The sequence below is a fragment of the Acomys minous genome (assembly GCF_964271855.1).
Source record: "Acomys minous genome assembly, chromosome: 16".
Lineage (NCBI taxonomy): Eukaryota > Metazoa > Chordata > Mammalia > Rodentia > Muridae > Acomys > Acomys minous.
In genome coordinates, this window is record NC_140498.1 from 60,454,348 (window position 1) to 60,466,537 (window position 12,190).

Here is a 12,190-nt window from a genome sequence, read left to right on the forward strand (position 1 = left end):
GCAACCCCTGTTTTGATTTTAGAATAACCCAGGCCGCCCTCCCCCTACCTTGCAAGAAATGATTCAGATGACAGCAGAAATTGCTGATGGCATGGCGTACTTAAATGCCAAGAAGTTTGTGCACCGGGACCTGGCAGCTCGAAACTGCATGGTTGCCCATGATTTTACAGTCAAAATTGGAGGTGTGTCTTAGAATTCATGGTGTGTGTGTGTGTGTGTGTGTGTGTGTGTGTGTGTGTGTGTGTTTTACAGGGTGTGGGTGGCAGGTGGCATGGCAGGTTCTGGCAGTTCTAAACTCAGGTCCTCATGCTGCTCACTCACTGCTGGGCACTTTCCCAGGCCAGAAGCTAACATTTCTCTTCTAGTTTTCTTTTTTTGTTTGTTTCTATCAAAAGTAAGTAAGTAAGTAAACAAAGCAACTTGTGGAGGAAGGGGTTTGTTTCAGCTTGTACTCTATCACTGAGGGAAGTCAGAGAAAAAACTTGAAGCAGAAAGCATGGAAGAATTCTGCTTGCTGTTTGCTCTGGCTCACGCTTAGCTAGCTTCCATATACAGCCTAAGAGCCTTTTCCAAGAGAACAGTGCTGCCCACAGTGTGCAGGGCCCTCCTATATCAATTCGCAATCAAGACAATCCCCCATAGACATGCCCGTAGGTCAGTCTGATCTAATGGAGGCTTTCCTCTCTGGTCCCTCTAGCCTGTGTCAAGGTGGCAGTTAAAACTTAGTTGTACAGGTTGTGAAAAGACTGAAGTTTGCACCAGAGAATGCTGAAGAAGGAGACTGCAGAAGCAGATGCTGAGTGCCCACATGGCTGACTGGAGTGTGTGGATAGGATGGGCATAGAAAGGCCCAGGACAGTGAGATGTGAGGTTGAACTGAAAGCAAAGAAACAGGTGTTTAAGAGCTTTGTACATCATAGGGCTTGCCTCTCCCCTACAAAACCACTGAGAATCAGGAAAACACAAAGTCCTGTAGAGAGCCCCTTCCCCAGTACACACATTAGTTATGGAGGCAGATAGGGAAGTGAACCTATGTGTGATTCCAAGAGATATTCTTTTATATAACATTGGGAGTCACAGGAATATGACCCAATGAAGAAAGGTAGGACACGATTCTGTATTTGTGATCCTAATGACCTTCCATATTAACAAGAAAACCCCCCAACACCCAGGTTTTGTGGTGCGTGTATTCAGATACTTGGGGAGGTAGAGGCAGGAAGATCAGAAGCTCCATATCATCTTCAGCTACGTAGCAAGTCCAAAGCTATCCTGGATTAATGGAGCCCCTGTCTCAAGGAAGAAAGAAACAAAGCATTGGGAGTAGGAAGGGGTATGGTTCTGTTTACATAGGTGCCCTTGCGTAGTGTGATATTTCCAAGTGCGAGGATACGAGAGGGAGAAAGGGAGGAGGAGAGCCTGGATTGGGCAAGGACAATGGGAAGTGATATTGATTAGAGCGATGTAGAGGCAGAAAGGCCTGCTTGCCCACTATTTGGGAATGTAAACAAAAGGCAGGGTCATCTTAGCTAAGGGAGTAACAAGCTGTCTGGAAAAAGGAAAGAGATCTGTTTGGGACACTGGGGAAGGATTGGTAGGAAGGATGAGTTGTTGAGAGCTTCAAGCCAGGCTGTTGGTTCTTTATCACTGGGGGCAGAGCTCCTTTTCTCTCCCTTTAATCGGCAGCCCTATTCTCCGTCCACATCCTTATGATCACCCCTATCATCCCCTCTTGGAGAATTTGCCTGCCTCCTACAGGACCTCTAGTGGTGCTGTGAGTGACGGGGCACGCAAGATGCTAGGGTGATGGCCTAAAAACATGTGAACTGTTTGTTGTCAGACTTTGGAATGACAAGAGACATCTACGAGACCGATTACTATCGGAAAGGGGGCAAGGGTCTGCTGCCTGTGCGCTGGATGTCACCCGAGTCCCTGAAGGACGGAGTCTTCACTGCTTCTTCTGATATGTGGTGAGTTATGCATGGATGCATGGATATTGGCTTGAACTCCTCCAGGGGCCCCACCAGTGTGATCATCAGCGAAGCCTGCCTTTCACATATAGAAATGCAGGGGGTTCTGTCTGGCTTGTCTTACATGGCTACCTGTATTTATTGATTGAGGATGGTCTTTAAAAAGACTTTATTTATGAATGATAACACAAATCTCTCTCTGTGAGTGTGTGTCTGTGTGTGTTGAAGGGGAACATGCCACAGCACAGTTGTGGACATCAAAGGACACTTGTGGGAGTCAGGTTCTCTCTTCCCACCACCATATCAGTCCTGGGGATCGACCTCTGGCCTTTGCCCACTGAAGCTCTTTGTGTGTTTTGGGCACTGAACTCAGGTACTCATGCTTTGGTGGGGAGCACTTGGCCAACTGAGCTATTCCCTTAGTCCATCAAGTGCTTTAATCATTGGTCAACAAAGTTCTAGTAAGTCAAAAATGAAGGAAGGAATATGTGTGTGTGTGTGTGTGTGTGTGTGTGTGTGTGTATATGGGAGAGAGAGAGAGAGAGAGAGAGAGAGAGAGAGAGAGAGAGAGAGAGAGAGAGAGAGACTCTTGTGTGTTTTGTTAACTGCTCTCTCTATTGTCATTGGCAGGTCCTTTGGGGTGGTCCTTTGGGAAATCACTAGCCTGGCTGAACAACCTTACCAAGGCCTGTCTAACGAACAGGTGTTGAAATTTGTCATGGATGGAGGCTATCTGGATCCACCTGATAATTGTCCTGAGAGACTGTAAGTATAGAAAAGATCTAGAGAATGTGAGGAATTTATTCAAAAGGCTTTGCACATTATGTATAATTTTGTATCTGTATATCTCAGGTATATATGCATGGGTTGGGTTTGTAGGTCTTATGCCCACATGTGTGCTTTATAGCATACCTTTATATCCAGGCTTGTGTTTGCATATTGTATCTTGGATGCACCTTTACATTTTCACAGGTGTCTACATGTGTGCTTCTGTTTGCATATATGTGTGACTGTGCTTGAGTCATGCAGTCTACATGTATGCATTTGCATATTAAATCTGTTTTAAAGATTTATTTTTATCTTAGGTATATGAATGTTTACCTACATGTTTGTATATAAATAACATGTATACCTGGTGCCCAAGTACCACAGAAAAGGGTGTTAGATCCCCTGGTCCTGGAGTTATAGGTGGCTGTGAGTCAATACATGGGTGCTGGGAACTAAACCTGTGCCATCTTCAAGAGAAGAAAGTGCTCTTAACTATTGGGCCATTTCTTTAGTTTCTTACATCTTTTTTTAAAAATGCACTTGTGTGTACCTGTGTATATATACACGTGTAGAGGCCAGGGGACAACCCTGGGTGTCTTCCTCAGAAGTACCATTCACCTCCACTGAGAGATGGCCTTTCATTAGCGTTGCACTCAGTGATTCAGCTAGGCTGGCTGGCTAGCCGGCAAGTTGCCAGGATCTTCCTGCCTCTGTCTCGATAGCACTGTGTACATTTTAAATGTAGGTTCTAGGGACCTGCCTCAGGTCCTCAGGCTTGAGGAGCAAGCACTTTACCAATTGAGCCATGTGCCAACTTTGCATGTCAAAGCTTTATAAACATTTGTTTTCGTCTCTGTGTCTTTCACGTACATGCTTTCATTTGTTTGGTATTTGTATTTATCTCTTCATGTTCACAGTTTTCTGAACATTGCCTCCGCAAGGCCCTCTCCTGACCAAGAGCAGTTGTTGCTGGTTAAGAATTGGGGAACTTATCTGTGATGGTTTTAATTGTCAATTTGACATAGTCTGGAATTCTCATAGAGGGCTTGTCTAGATGCCCTGTGGGAATGTCTGCAGGCAGTTGTCTTGATTATGTTAATTGATGTCACCCACTGTAGGCGACACCATTTCCTATGCAGGGGGGTCCTGGACTGTTTGAAGTGGAGCAAGCAAGCTGTGCAAGCATGCGTGCATTCATTTTCTATCTGCTCTTGTCTGTGCACATTATGTGACTAGCTGCTTTAGGTTCCTACTGGCTTCATTTCCCCAGTCTGATGGACTGCAGCCTGGAGTTGTGAGCTAACTAGCTCTTTCTCCCCAGCTGCCTTTTATTGAGGTGTTTTATCATCCTAGCTACTGGAAAGGAAGTTAATCCCCAGGACAGAGGTTTGCACCTGTCCTCAAAGGCTATATTGTACATACTGACACCATGGTGGCCCTGTGTGGCTGGAGCTTGAACACAGTTAGAGATGTTGCATAGATGCATGGATGAGGCCACGTGTCTTACTTTCACTGCTAGGAAATACCTGAGGAGTTTGACTTAAAGGCTTACTGTGGCTCACCGTTTCTCAGGTCTCACTCCATGCTCTCTTGGCTCCACTGCTTAGAGCTGTGGTGCGGCAGAAGATCATGGCTGGGAAGGGAGAGACAGAGACTGAGACTGAAGGTAAAATACACACTGAAGAACAAGCCTCCAGGGACTTACTTTCTCCAGCAGGTTCCTTCCTCCTAGAGTTTCTCGTAATCCATTGATGGTGTCAGTGATTGACTAGGTTCGCACTCTCATGATCCAGTCACTTTCCCAAAACTCCGCCTCAGAACGCTATTGCATCAACCACTAAGTGTTTGGAGGGCATCTAAGAAACAGCCCAACATCCTGCGAAGTAAAACTTTATAAACACATTCAGGAGGCCAGATTTGAGTCAAGGTCTGAATTTGCTCTAGGGCAAGTTTACATGGGAGAAAGGAAGAGGTCAAAATGAGAATGGGAGCCCTCGGTTCTTGTTCTGAATGCTCTGGGCTGAGCAGAGTAGAATCCTGGGGCTCTTGAGGTGGTGGTGGGACAACCTGTAAGGATGTGAGGCAGCAGTTAACCTCAGTCCTGCAAATACGGCATAGCCCACCAGTTGGGAGCTGGCTTCCTGTGCTCAGCCCATATAGTTGCACCTGCCAAAGCTCAAGGATGCCAGCCCTGAAGCTGAGAATGACTGTTGGGTACAGGTAAGCCTCCGCAAGCAGTCCCAGGCAGGAGTCAAACACACCAAATGCGGAGGCACAGGAGACAGGAGCTGCATATGGTAATAAACGATGTACAATGTAGTGCCTGCCCAATTTCTGTCCTTTTAAAAATATCTCTGTTGCCATGGTAAAACATGACCAGAAGCAATTTATAGGGGGGGGTGGGGGTGGGTGAGTAACAGGATATTTTTTGGAGTCACTGATGAGAAAGTCAAAGTAGGCACTCGAAGCAGCTAGTCACATCACGTCCTCTGTCAAGAACAAAGAGAGATAAATGTGTGGCTCTTTGCTTGCTTGCTCTCAGCCTGCCACTCCTCTCATGAAATTTAGGAGCCCCTGCCCAAGGTGTGGTGTTATCCACACAGAAGCTGGGTCTTCCCACATCAATTAACATTCAGAACAAGCCCACACAGGCATGTGCACACCCCAACCTAATCTAAACTTTTCCTCTTTTCCCACTTGGCAGCTTCTTGGGCTTCATTGTGTTATTGTCTCACCACCTCCCTCATCTCTTTCTTCTTCCCTCCCCAGACCCTCCTGTTTTTTGTTTTTAACAAAATTGTATTTCTTTCTCAGTTTTTCTCTTAACTCGCTATCACACAAATAATTGAGACTCCATCATTTTTACCAAGTGTCACAGCACAATCCTGAGCAGTATTAACTCCATTCTTAGCCCTCTAAGCTAATCTGGTTTCCTCCCAGCGTACGTCCCAGAGATACTTGCACTTTTGTGACTTTCCTTGCTGAGCTCTTTCCTGGACATCCTCATCTCTACTGGACATCCACCCCTGGACCAGTCCCCTTACTGAATCCCCTACTTTTTCTTCCCCTAGATGTAAGGAAGTCCAGCTTTATTCTCTCCTTGGCTCAGCGGTCAGCTGTAAGCTGTTTTGTTGGTTTATCAGGGAACAATTGGGGAGCAGAGTTTATACAATGTTGAGACAGGAGATTCTCAGAACAAGGCTTGCAACCAGATGTGGGGGCTGTAGAAATCAGCATTTGAATTACACAGTAACCTTATGCCTATACCCTCCTTTCCCTACTTTTTCTTTTCCTTTTTACTTCTACTCCTTTCTTTCCTTTGCCCTCCTTCTCCCTCTACTGAGCACTATACCTCTTTGTACTTTTTATTTAAAGGCACTGGTCTCACTAAGGTGCCCAGACTGACTTGAAAGTCACTCGAAACTGTGAGGCCTTGAATTTACAGTCCTCGGACTTCAGCCCCCAGAGTAGCTGGGATGACAGGCCTGCATCACCAAGTCTCTCTGGCTTGCTTTTCAAAGTGGTCTTTCAATCCCGCTAGGACTGTTGACAAAGCCTTGACAGTACGTGCAGCCACAGCCAACACAAGAGCTCCTACTGCTTGGATGTGGTCAATAGTGGGCAGGGCATGGCTGGTGTGTGTGTGTGTGTGTGTGTGTGTGTGTGTGTGTGTGTGTGTGTGTGCGCGCGCGCGTGCGCGCGCGCGAACAGCTTGCCTATACCTTGAAACTCATTCCCCCTGGTTCTTGTCTCCATAGCACTGACCTGATGCGCATGTGCTGGCAGTTCAACCCCAAGATGAGGCCAACCTTCTTGGAAATTGTCAACTTGCTCAAGGATGACCTCCACCCCAGCTTTCCAGAAGTTTCCTTCTTCTACAGTGAGGAGAACAAGGCTCCTGAGAGTGAGGAGCTTGAGATGGAGTTCGAGGACATGGAGAATGTCCCCTTGGATCGGTCCTCACACTGTCAGAGAGAAGAGGCTGGGGGCCGGGAGGGAGGGTCCTCTCTGAGCATCAAACGGACCTATGATGAACACATCCCTTACACCCACATGAATGGGGGCAAGAAGAACGGGCGTGTCCTCACTCTGCCCAGGTCAAACCCTTCCTAACAGCACCTTCTCAGGGAGGGATTCTTTACTTCTCTTTCTTATTCTTTAAAACTCTTCTCTAGTTTGACCACCTCCAGGAAACTCAGGATTATCAGGACTCTACCCAGATGTGAAACTGAGCTCAGAAATAGTTCATACACGTTTCTGTTTGTCTTTGACCTAAAAACACACAAGTGTGATTGCCAACCCTGCGAACCTGTAGAGGGGCTTACTGTGAACTTAGAGGGGTGGTCTTTCCACGGCTTCCCCTCCACCCCATCTGCGGTTATCAAACAAGGATTTTGTTGTTGTTGCTGTTGTTTTCCTCATAGAATGAAAGACTGCATCTGTTTTTACAGACAATTTTCTTTTCTTGCTAGTGTCTGAGTTATAGTTAGTTGTCAAAGACAGAATTTATTTATGGAGCACAAGTCAGAAAGCAAAGGAAAAAGACAGGGGGAAAAAACCTCACCTATGGAACTCGGTTCTAGAATGACATGTTTTGCAGGGTTGGGCTTTGAGAAGTTTTCATTAATCCGAGAGAAGGATTTTATTTTATTTTAGTTTATTTTTTCCTCATTCACAAAATCAGTTCCTCAAATTGACCAATAGCTGCTGCTTTCATATTTTATTTGGGGAAAGGGTGTGTAGTGCTAAGTGTGTGCTCATGTGCACTCCTTTGTGCATTTGTGTGTGTGTGTGTGTGTGTGTGTGTGTGTGTGTATGTGTGTATGTGTGTGTTGTGTCCAGGTTAGAGATCACAGGGTGGAATGGGGGTTGTATGTGTGTGTTAAATATTCTCTGGACTGATGCTTGGGGAGTTGGCTCATGAAGCTCCTGCTGCTCGGGAGTGGGCAACCTCATATTGTCCTCTTCCTTCTTATTAACTGGGAGTCTGTGCCTTGCAGAGGTTCTTCTCAGTCCCATCAGAAGTCTTGCTCAGGTGTCTTTCCCTTCCCATTGGTGTTTGTTTAAAAACAAAACAAAACAGGGAACACCATTTGGTCTGGATTCATCCAGGATCTTTGGAAGACCAATCAAAGCAAAGGACACACACACACACACACACACACACACACACACACACACACACACGAAGGAAGTGAGACAACAACTTTGGGGATATATTTGTAACATATTTAATGTTCATGGAATCTCTGGCGTGTGCCTAATAAGTTATTTCCTTGGGAGTGGGTCAGGTAGTGGGCACATCTGCTTGTGTGGGGAAGCAGGACAATGCATGAGTCCCTCTGTGTTTGGTCTTTGAAACATGTATTTTTTTTTCTGGGAATTATACCACATTCGCTGCTAGCTCTTTAGGACTCAGTGAGGTCTTGTGGAATATGTGGGTAACTGGATTTTTGACTGGTTCAGAAAGCAAGAACCAGTGGATGTTTCTTGCTTGGATACACTCGTGGTTACTTGGAGCTGAGCTGGCCTTCCAGAACACCTGTGTTCATCTGTTTTTGTTTTTGTTTTTCCTCCGCTTGTGTACCTCACGTCTTCAAGGCCTACACTTTGCTCAGTCATAGTACAAACACAGCAAACTCAGATCCCAAAGACCAATGACACAGATGGGCTTTGAGAACACTAAGCAATATATAAGGAGATGTACCCTTGGAATACCTTTGGTCTCTTCCATCTTTGTGGTATCTGGCTATTTTCCATGCTAAACTCCCACAGCTGCTCTTGGTGCCCAGGGATGTCAGCTTGGGCCAGGTGTAGTACCTGAGTCTATGTCTCAGGTGCTCATGTTTTAGTCCCTAAGAGTCTAAAGTCTGGAGAAGACATCAGAGACTTTCTTCTCACCACCAAGAACTTGTGAAAGGATGTGAACCCATGGCTTCTTTTCTGCATAAAACCAAAGCTGCTCAAGTGAAAGAAACAAACAACCACGATGAACTCAAAATCCTCCCAAAGGTTCTTTTCTGCGTGCATTTCCCCAGAAATCTTTGATGCCTTTCTTCTCCTCCTCTAGGAGATGTGAGATAAAGATGCAATGGTCACTCCCAAAATCCTCCTAAGTTTGGGTGGAGAATACAAGTAGACATAAACCCTGGTTGCCAGTTGCTGTCAAATTTTTATCAGAAAAAGGGCAGCATGTAAAAATGTTACCAGGCGATTCAAGGATTGGTACAAGGAGCAAGAGTTACAGTTACCTTTATGCAAATCACCTTGTAAATAGAGGGTGTGTGCATCAGTGGAAGACACCATAGTTCTGGGTATTTTTTCTTTGTTTTTTTTTTTTTCACATTAAATTGGTAGTGATTGAATGCTACTACTCTAAGCAGAAATTTTCACATTTTTCTAATTCAAAAGATTTTCTTATATTACTGGGGAAAGTATTTATTTTAATATATAAAATCACTCTTAATCACTTTTGTAAAAAAAATGGTGTGCATGTAAATTTTTTTTATCAAGGAAAAATAAAACAGGTGAGCGTGGGTCATGTTATTATTATTATTTTTTCCTCAGCACAGTCTACCTCAGTGTCTTGTTGGGGTGTGGTTCAGTAACAGACGTTGAGGCTTTGGGATTTTGGCTGCATTATGTTCTGAGTTGGGGAGCTGTGTCCCAGTTGAGTTTTGAATGCCAGGGACTAGAAAGAATTTTGAGGGAGAGAGTTAAGAAGTTAGAGCCTTCCTCTGAACCCAGATTCTTCTCTTCCCTCATATCTGAGTCTAACTTCCTTATAAAAACCTGTTTGTTGATAGCATGCTCCTCACACAAACCACACTTCAGGCCATCATGATGAAGCCTCTCTGCGAGGCCCTGCCTAAGGCCTTTTGGCAAATGGTGGTCGTCCCTTTTACTGATGAGGCTGTGAGCCATCACCTGCCCCTGTCACGAGAAATCCTCCAGACACAAATGCAAAGGCACTGTGGGTTCTCTGGCCATTACTTCTTATCCTTTTCAGACCCACGAGGCTTTGGGTGTTTGTCAGCATCTCCTATACAAATAGCCAATGTGAAGGTATTTTGGGGGAAATCCTAATCCAAAACCTATCAATCAGTTTCCTGGGCATATCTGAAACAATACGATAGGAACTGCATGCTGGGGTTTAGTTGACACTGTTTGGCCTTGGACAATTTTGAGAACTCTAGAAATCAAGGGCAGGGCCAGCAGGGCTCCTGTTATGAAGCTTTGCCATACTTGTTTTCAATTTAGGTCACTATCCTTGGAAATTTACTCTTTCCCATATTCTCTGGAAAGGTGCACCAACTCGAGTGACCCCACCAAAAGGGCTCCACCTACAAAATTCCATTTTGATGTCTACTGTTGCTGGGAAGGAAACAAGTCACTCTTGGGTCATGAGTCTCATTTTGGCTTCAGAAGATGTTAGCTTTGTAAGAAAAGAACCTTGGGGCCTAGAAAATCGTGGCTACCCTACAAATTTGTAGTGACAGGTGCAAGAAAAAAAAAGCAACAGAGCCAAGTTACATGGACACTTCTTGTTGTGTGTTTTGGAAGACGTCTCATTTTAAATCCTTTTTTTTATTATGGTGACAGCCATGGAGTCATTTCTTCTAGGATAACAGCAGATGTGTTTTCTGTCTGGTTCAATAAGGCCAACCATACATCAGGAAATAATTCATGTTCTTGAAGCCGTTGTAGACGCTTCCCTGTCATTTGAAGCTAGCTGGAAGGAGGAGCACTGACGGTTTTCTGGATTCAGGCTGAGCACAGTTTGGGAGGATATGGAGATTGTCAGGAAGAGCTGAGCTGCATGTCTGCTTCTGCGGCTGCTGAGAGTGATGCCACCAACAGAAGCACAAGTCACCCTTAACTATATTACCCAGGACAGATAGTCTACCATGCAGAGTGATTATTGGGTTAAGGACTGTAGTTTTATTTGAAGCCCGGTGCGCAGTAACACTGTGATAGCCTGGTCCATACTAGCAATCTTGGTGAATGACTGATGGTGATTCTAGCAATGGTGGTTGTACTGTGTGATAGATGGATGTGTTCTGGATGCTAGCTGGCGAATTCTTGGCAACATAGGCTTTTTGACATGAGAAAAGAATAACACTGTTTTTTTTGTGTGTGTAAATGGTGCACGTAATATAGTCATTTTAGAAAACCTTTCAAAACGTTCCTCAGAATATGAATTTACACAAGAGATGAAGTTGGGTAACAGGAATAACAGATAATCATTGCTGTTTAAACTACACAAAATAAGATGGTCTTTTAAGAGGTCATGACTGAAGGCATCTGCATTCTCAGGTAGTCCTCAGTAAATGGAGATCAGTAAGTGCTTAAGCTCACTTGATACCGATCAGGATCCAGAATGAGTCTCTGGTCAAGTTATTATCTGTCTTTGGGCCATTAAAATAAAGAAACAAAACTTGTTAAGAACTAGGCCATGGACCTGGGATCCTTGTTATTATTTGAGAAGGAAGGAAGGACCCTCAAAGTGTGTGTGTGTGTGTGTGTGTGTGTGTGTGTGTGTGTGTGTGTGTGTGTGTGTGTGTCCATTCACATGTTCAGGAATGGCTTGTTTGGTCCTTATCCTTTGTGTCAAGGTTGCTGCTCATTGCCCCTTCATGTGCCTGGGTGGCTACACCCCATGTTTCAGTGGCATGGGATCAAATATGCCACAGCACTGCAGAAAACTCGGAAACACAAAACCCGCCTAAAGCACAGTGATGTTTTCCTACAAGAGCCAAGTAGCGTCATGTACAGAATATGCCTTTTTTGGGGGGGGGGCGGTGGGGTGGGGATGAACTTGTTCTGCATGTATAATACAGGCAAATTACTTGTTTATATTAAAATTTGGAATAAATTATCTCAGACTATTTTTGTGTGGTATCCAGGTTGGTCTGGGTGGGTCTATGGCTTTGAGATTTGCTAAATTTAAGGGGAAGTATGTGTGTGTGTGTGTGTGTGTGTGTATGTGTGTGTGTGTGTGTGTTCATGTGTGCAGATACACAAGTGTGTAAGTGTTTATTTGTGCAAGAGTACAAACACATCATACACATGCATATGGGAGGGTAGGGTTGAGAGAACAGTCTCAGATACTGCTTCTCAAGTGCTGTCTGCCATTCATTGTGAGACAGGGTCTCTCGTAGCTGGCCAGCCAGTGAACTCCAGTGATCTGCTTGTTTCTTCCTCTGCCTCTCTAGTGCTGGGAATATAAACACATTCCACCATAACTTACTTGAAGGGCTAACAAGTGCTTATGGCGATATTATAATTCAAAATGCATTGAGTCCAACTTCAAAAGACTAGTCTTTCGGGGTCTCAAGAGTCCTTAAAGCCCCAAAGTCTCTTCTGAGACTCATGACAGTCTGAACTTCAACTCCGTGTAAAATCAAAAGGAAAAAGCAGGTCACACGTACTTCCAACATACAGTGGTGCAGGGT

General features: G+C 44.8%; 1 protein-coding gene across 3 annotated transcripts in view; it reads left to right on the forward strand.

Annotated features, from left to right (window-relative positions):
* INSR (insulin receptor) overlaps positions 1-11,623 on the forward strand; it is a 130,920-nt gene extending 119,297 nt beyond the window's left edge. For all 3 annotated transcript variants that reach the window (XM_084764473.1, XM_084764472.1, XM_084764474.1), the window contains 4 exons: positions 23-182; positions 1,838-1,967; positions 2,598-2,732; positions 6,494-11,623. In XM_084764473.1, the coding sequence (XP_084620599.1) occupies positions 23-182; positions 1,838-1,967; positions 2,598-2,732; positions 6,494-6,848 (780 nt within the window). In that variant the 3' untranslated portion in view covers positions 6,849-11,623. The remainder of the gene's footprint in view (positions 1-22; positions 183-1,837; positions 1,968-2,597; positions 2,733-6,493) is intronic.
* The last annotated feature ends 567 nt before the right edge of the window (positions 11,624-12,190 follow it).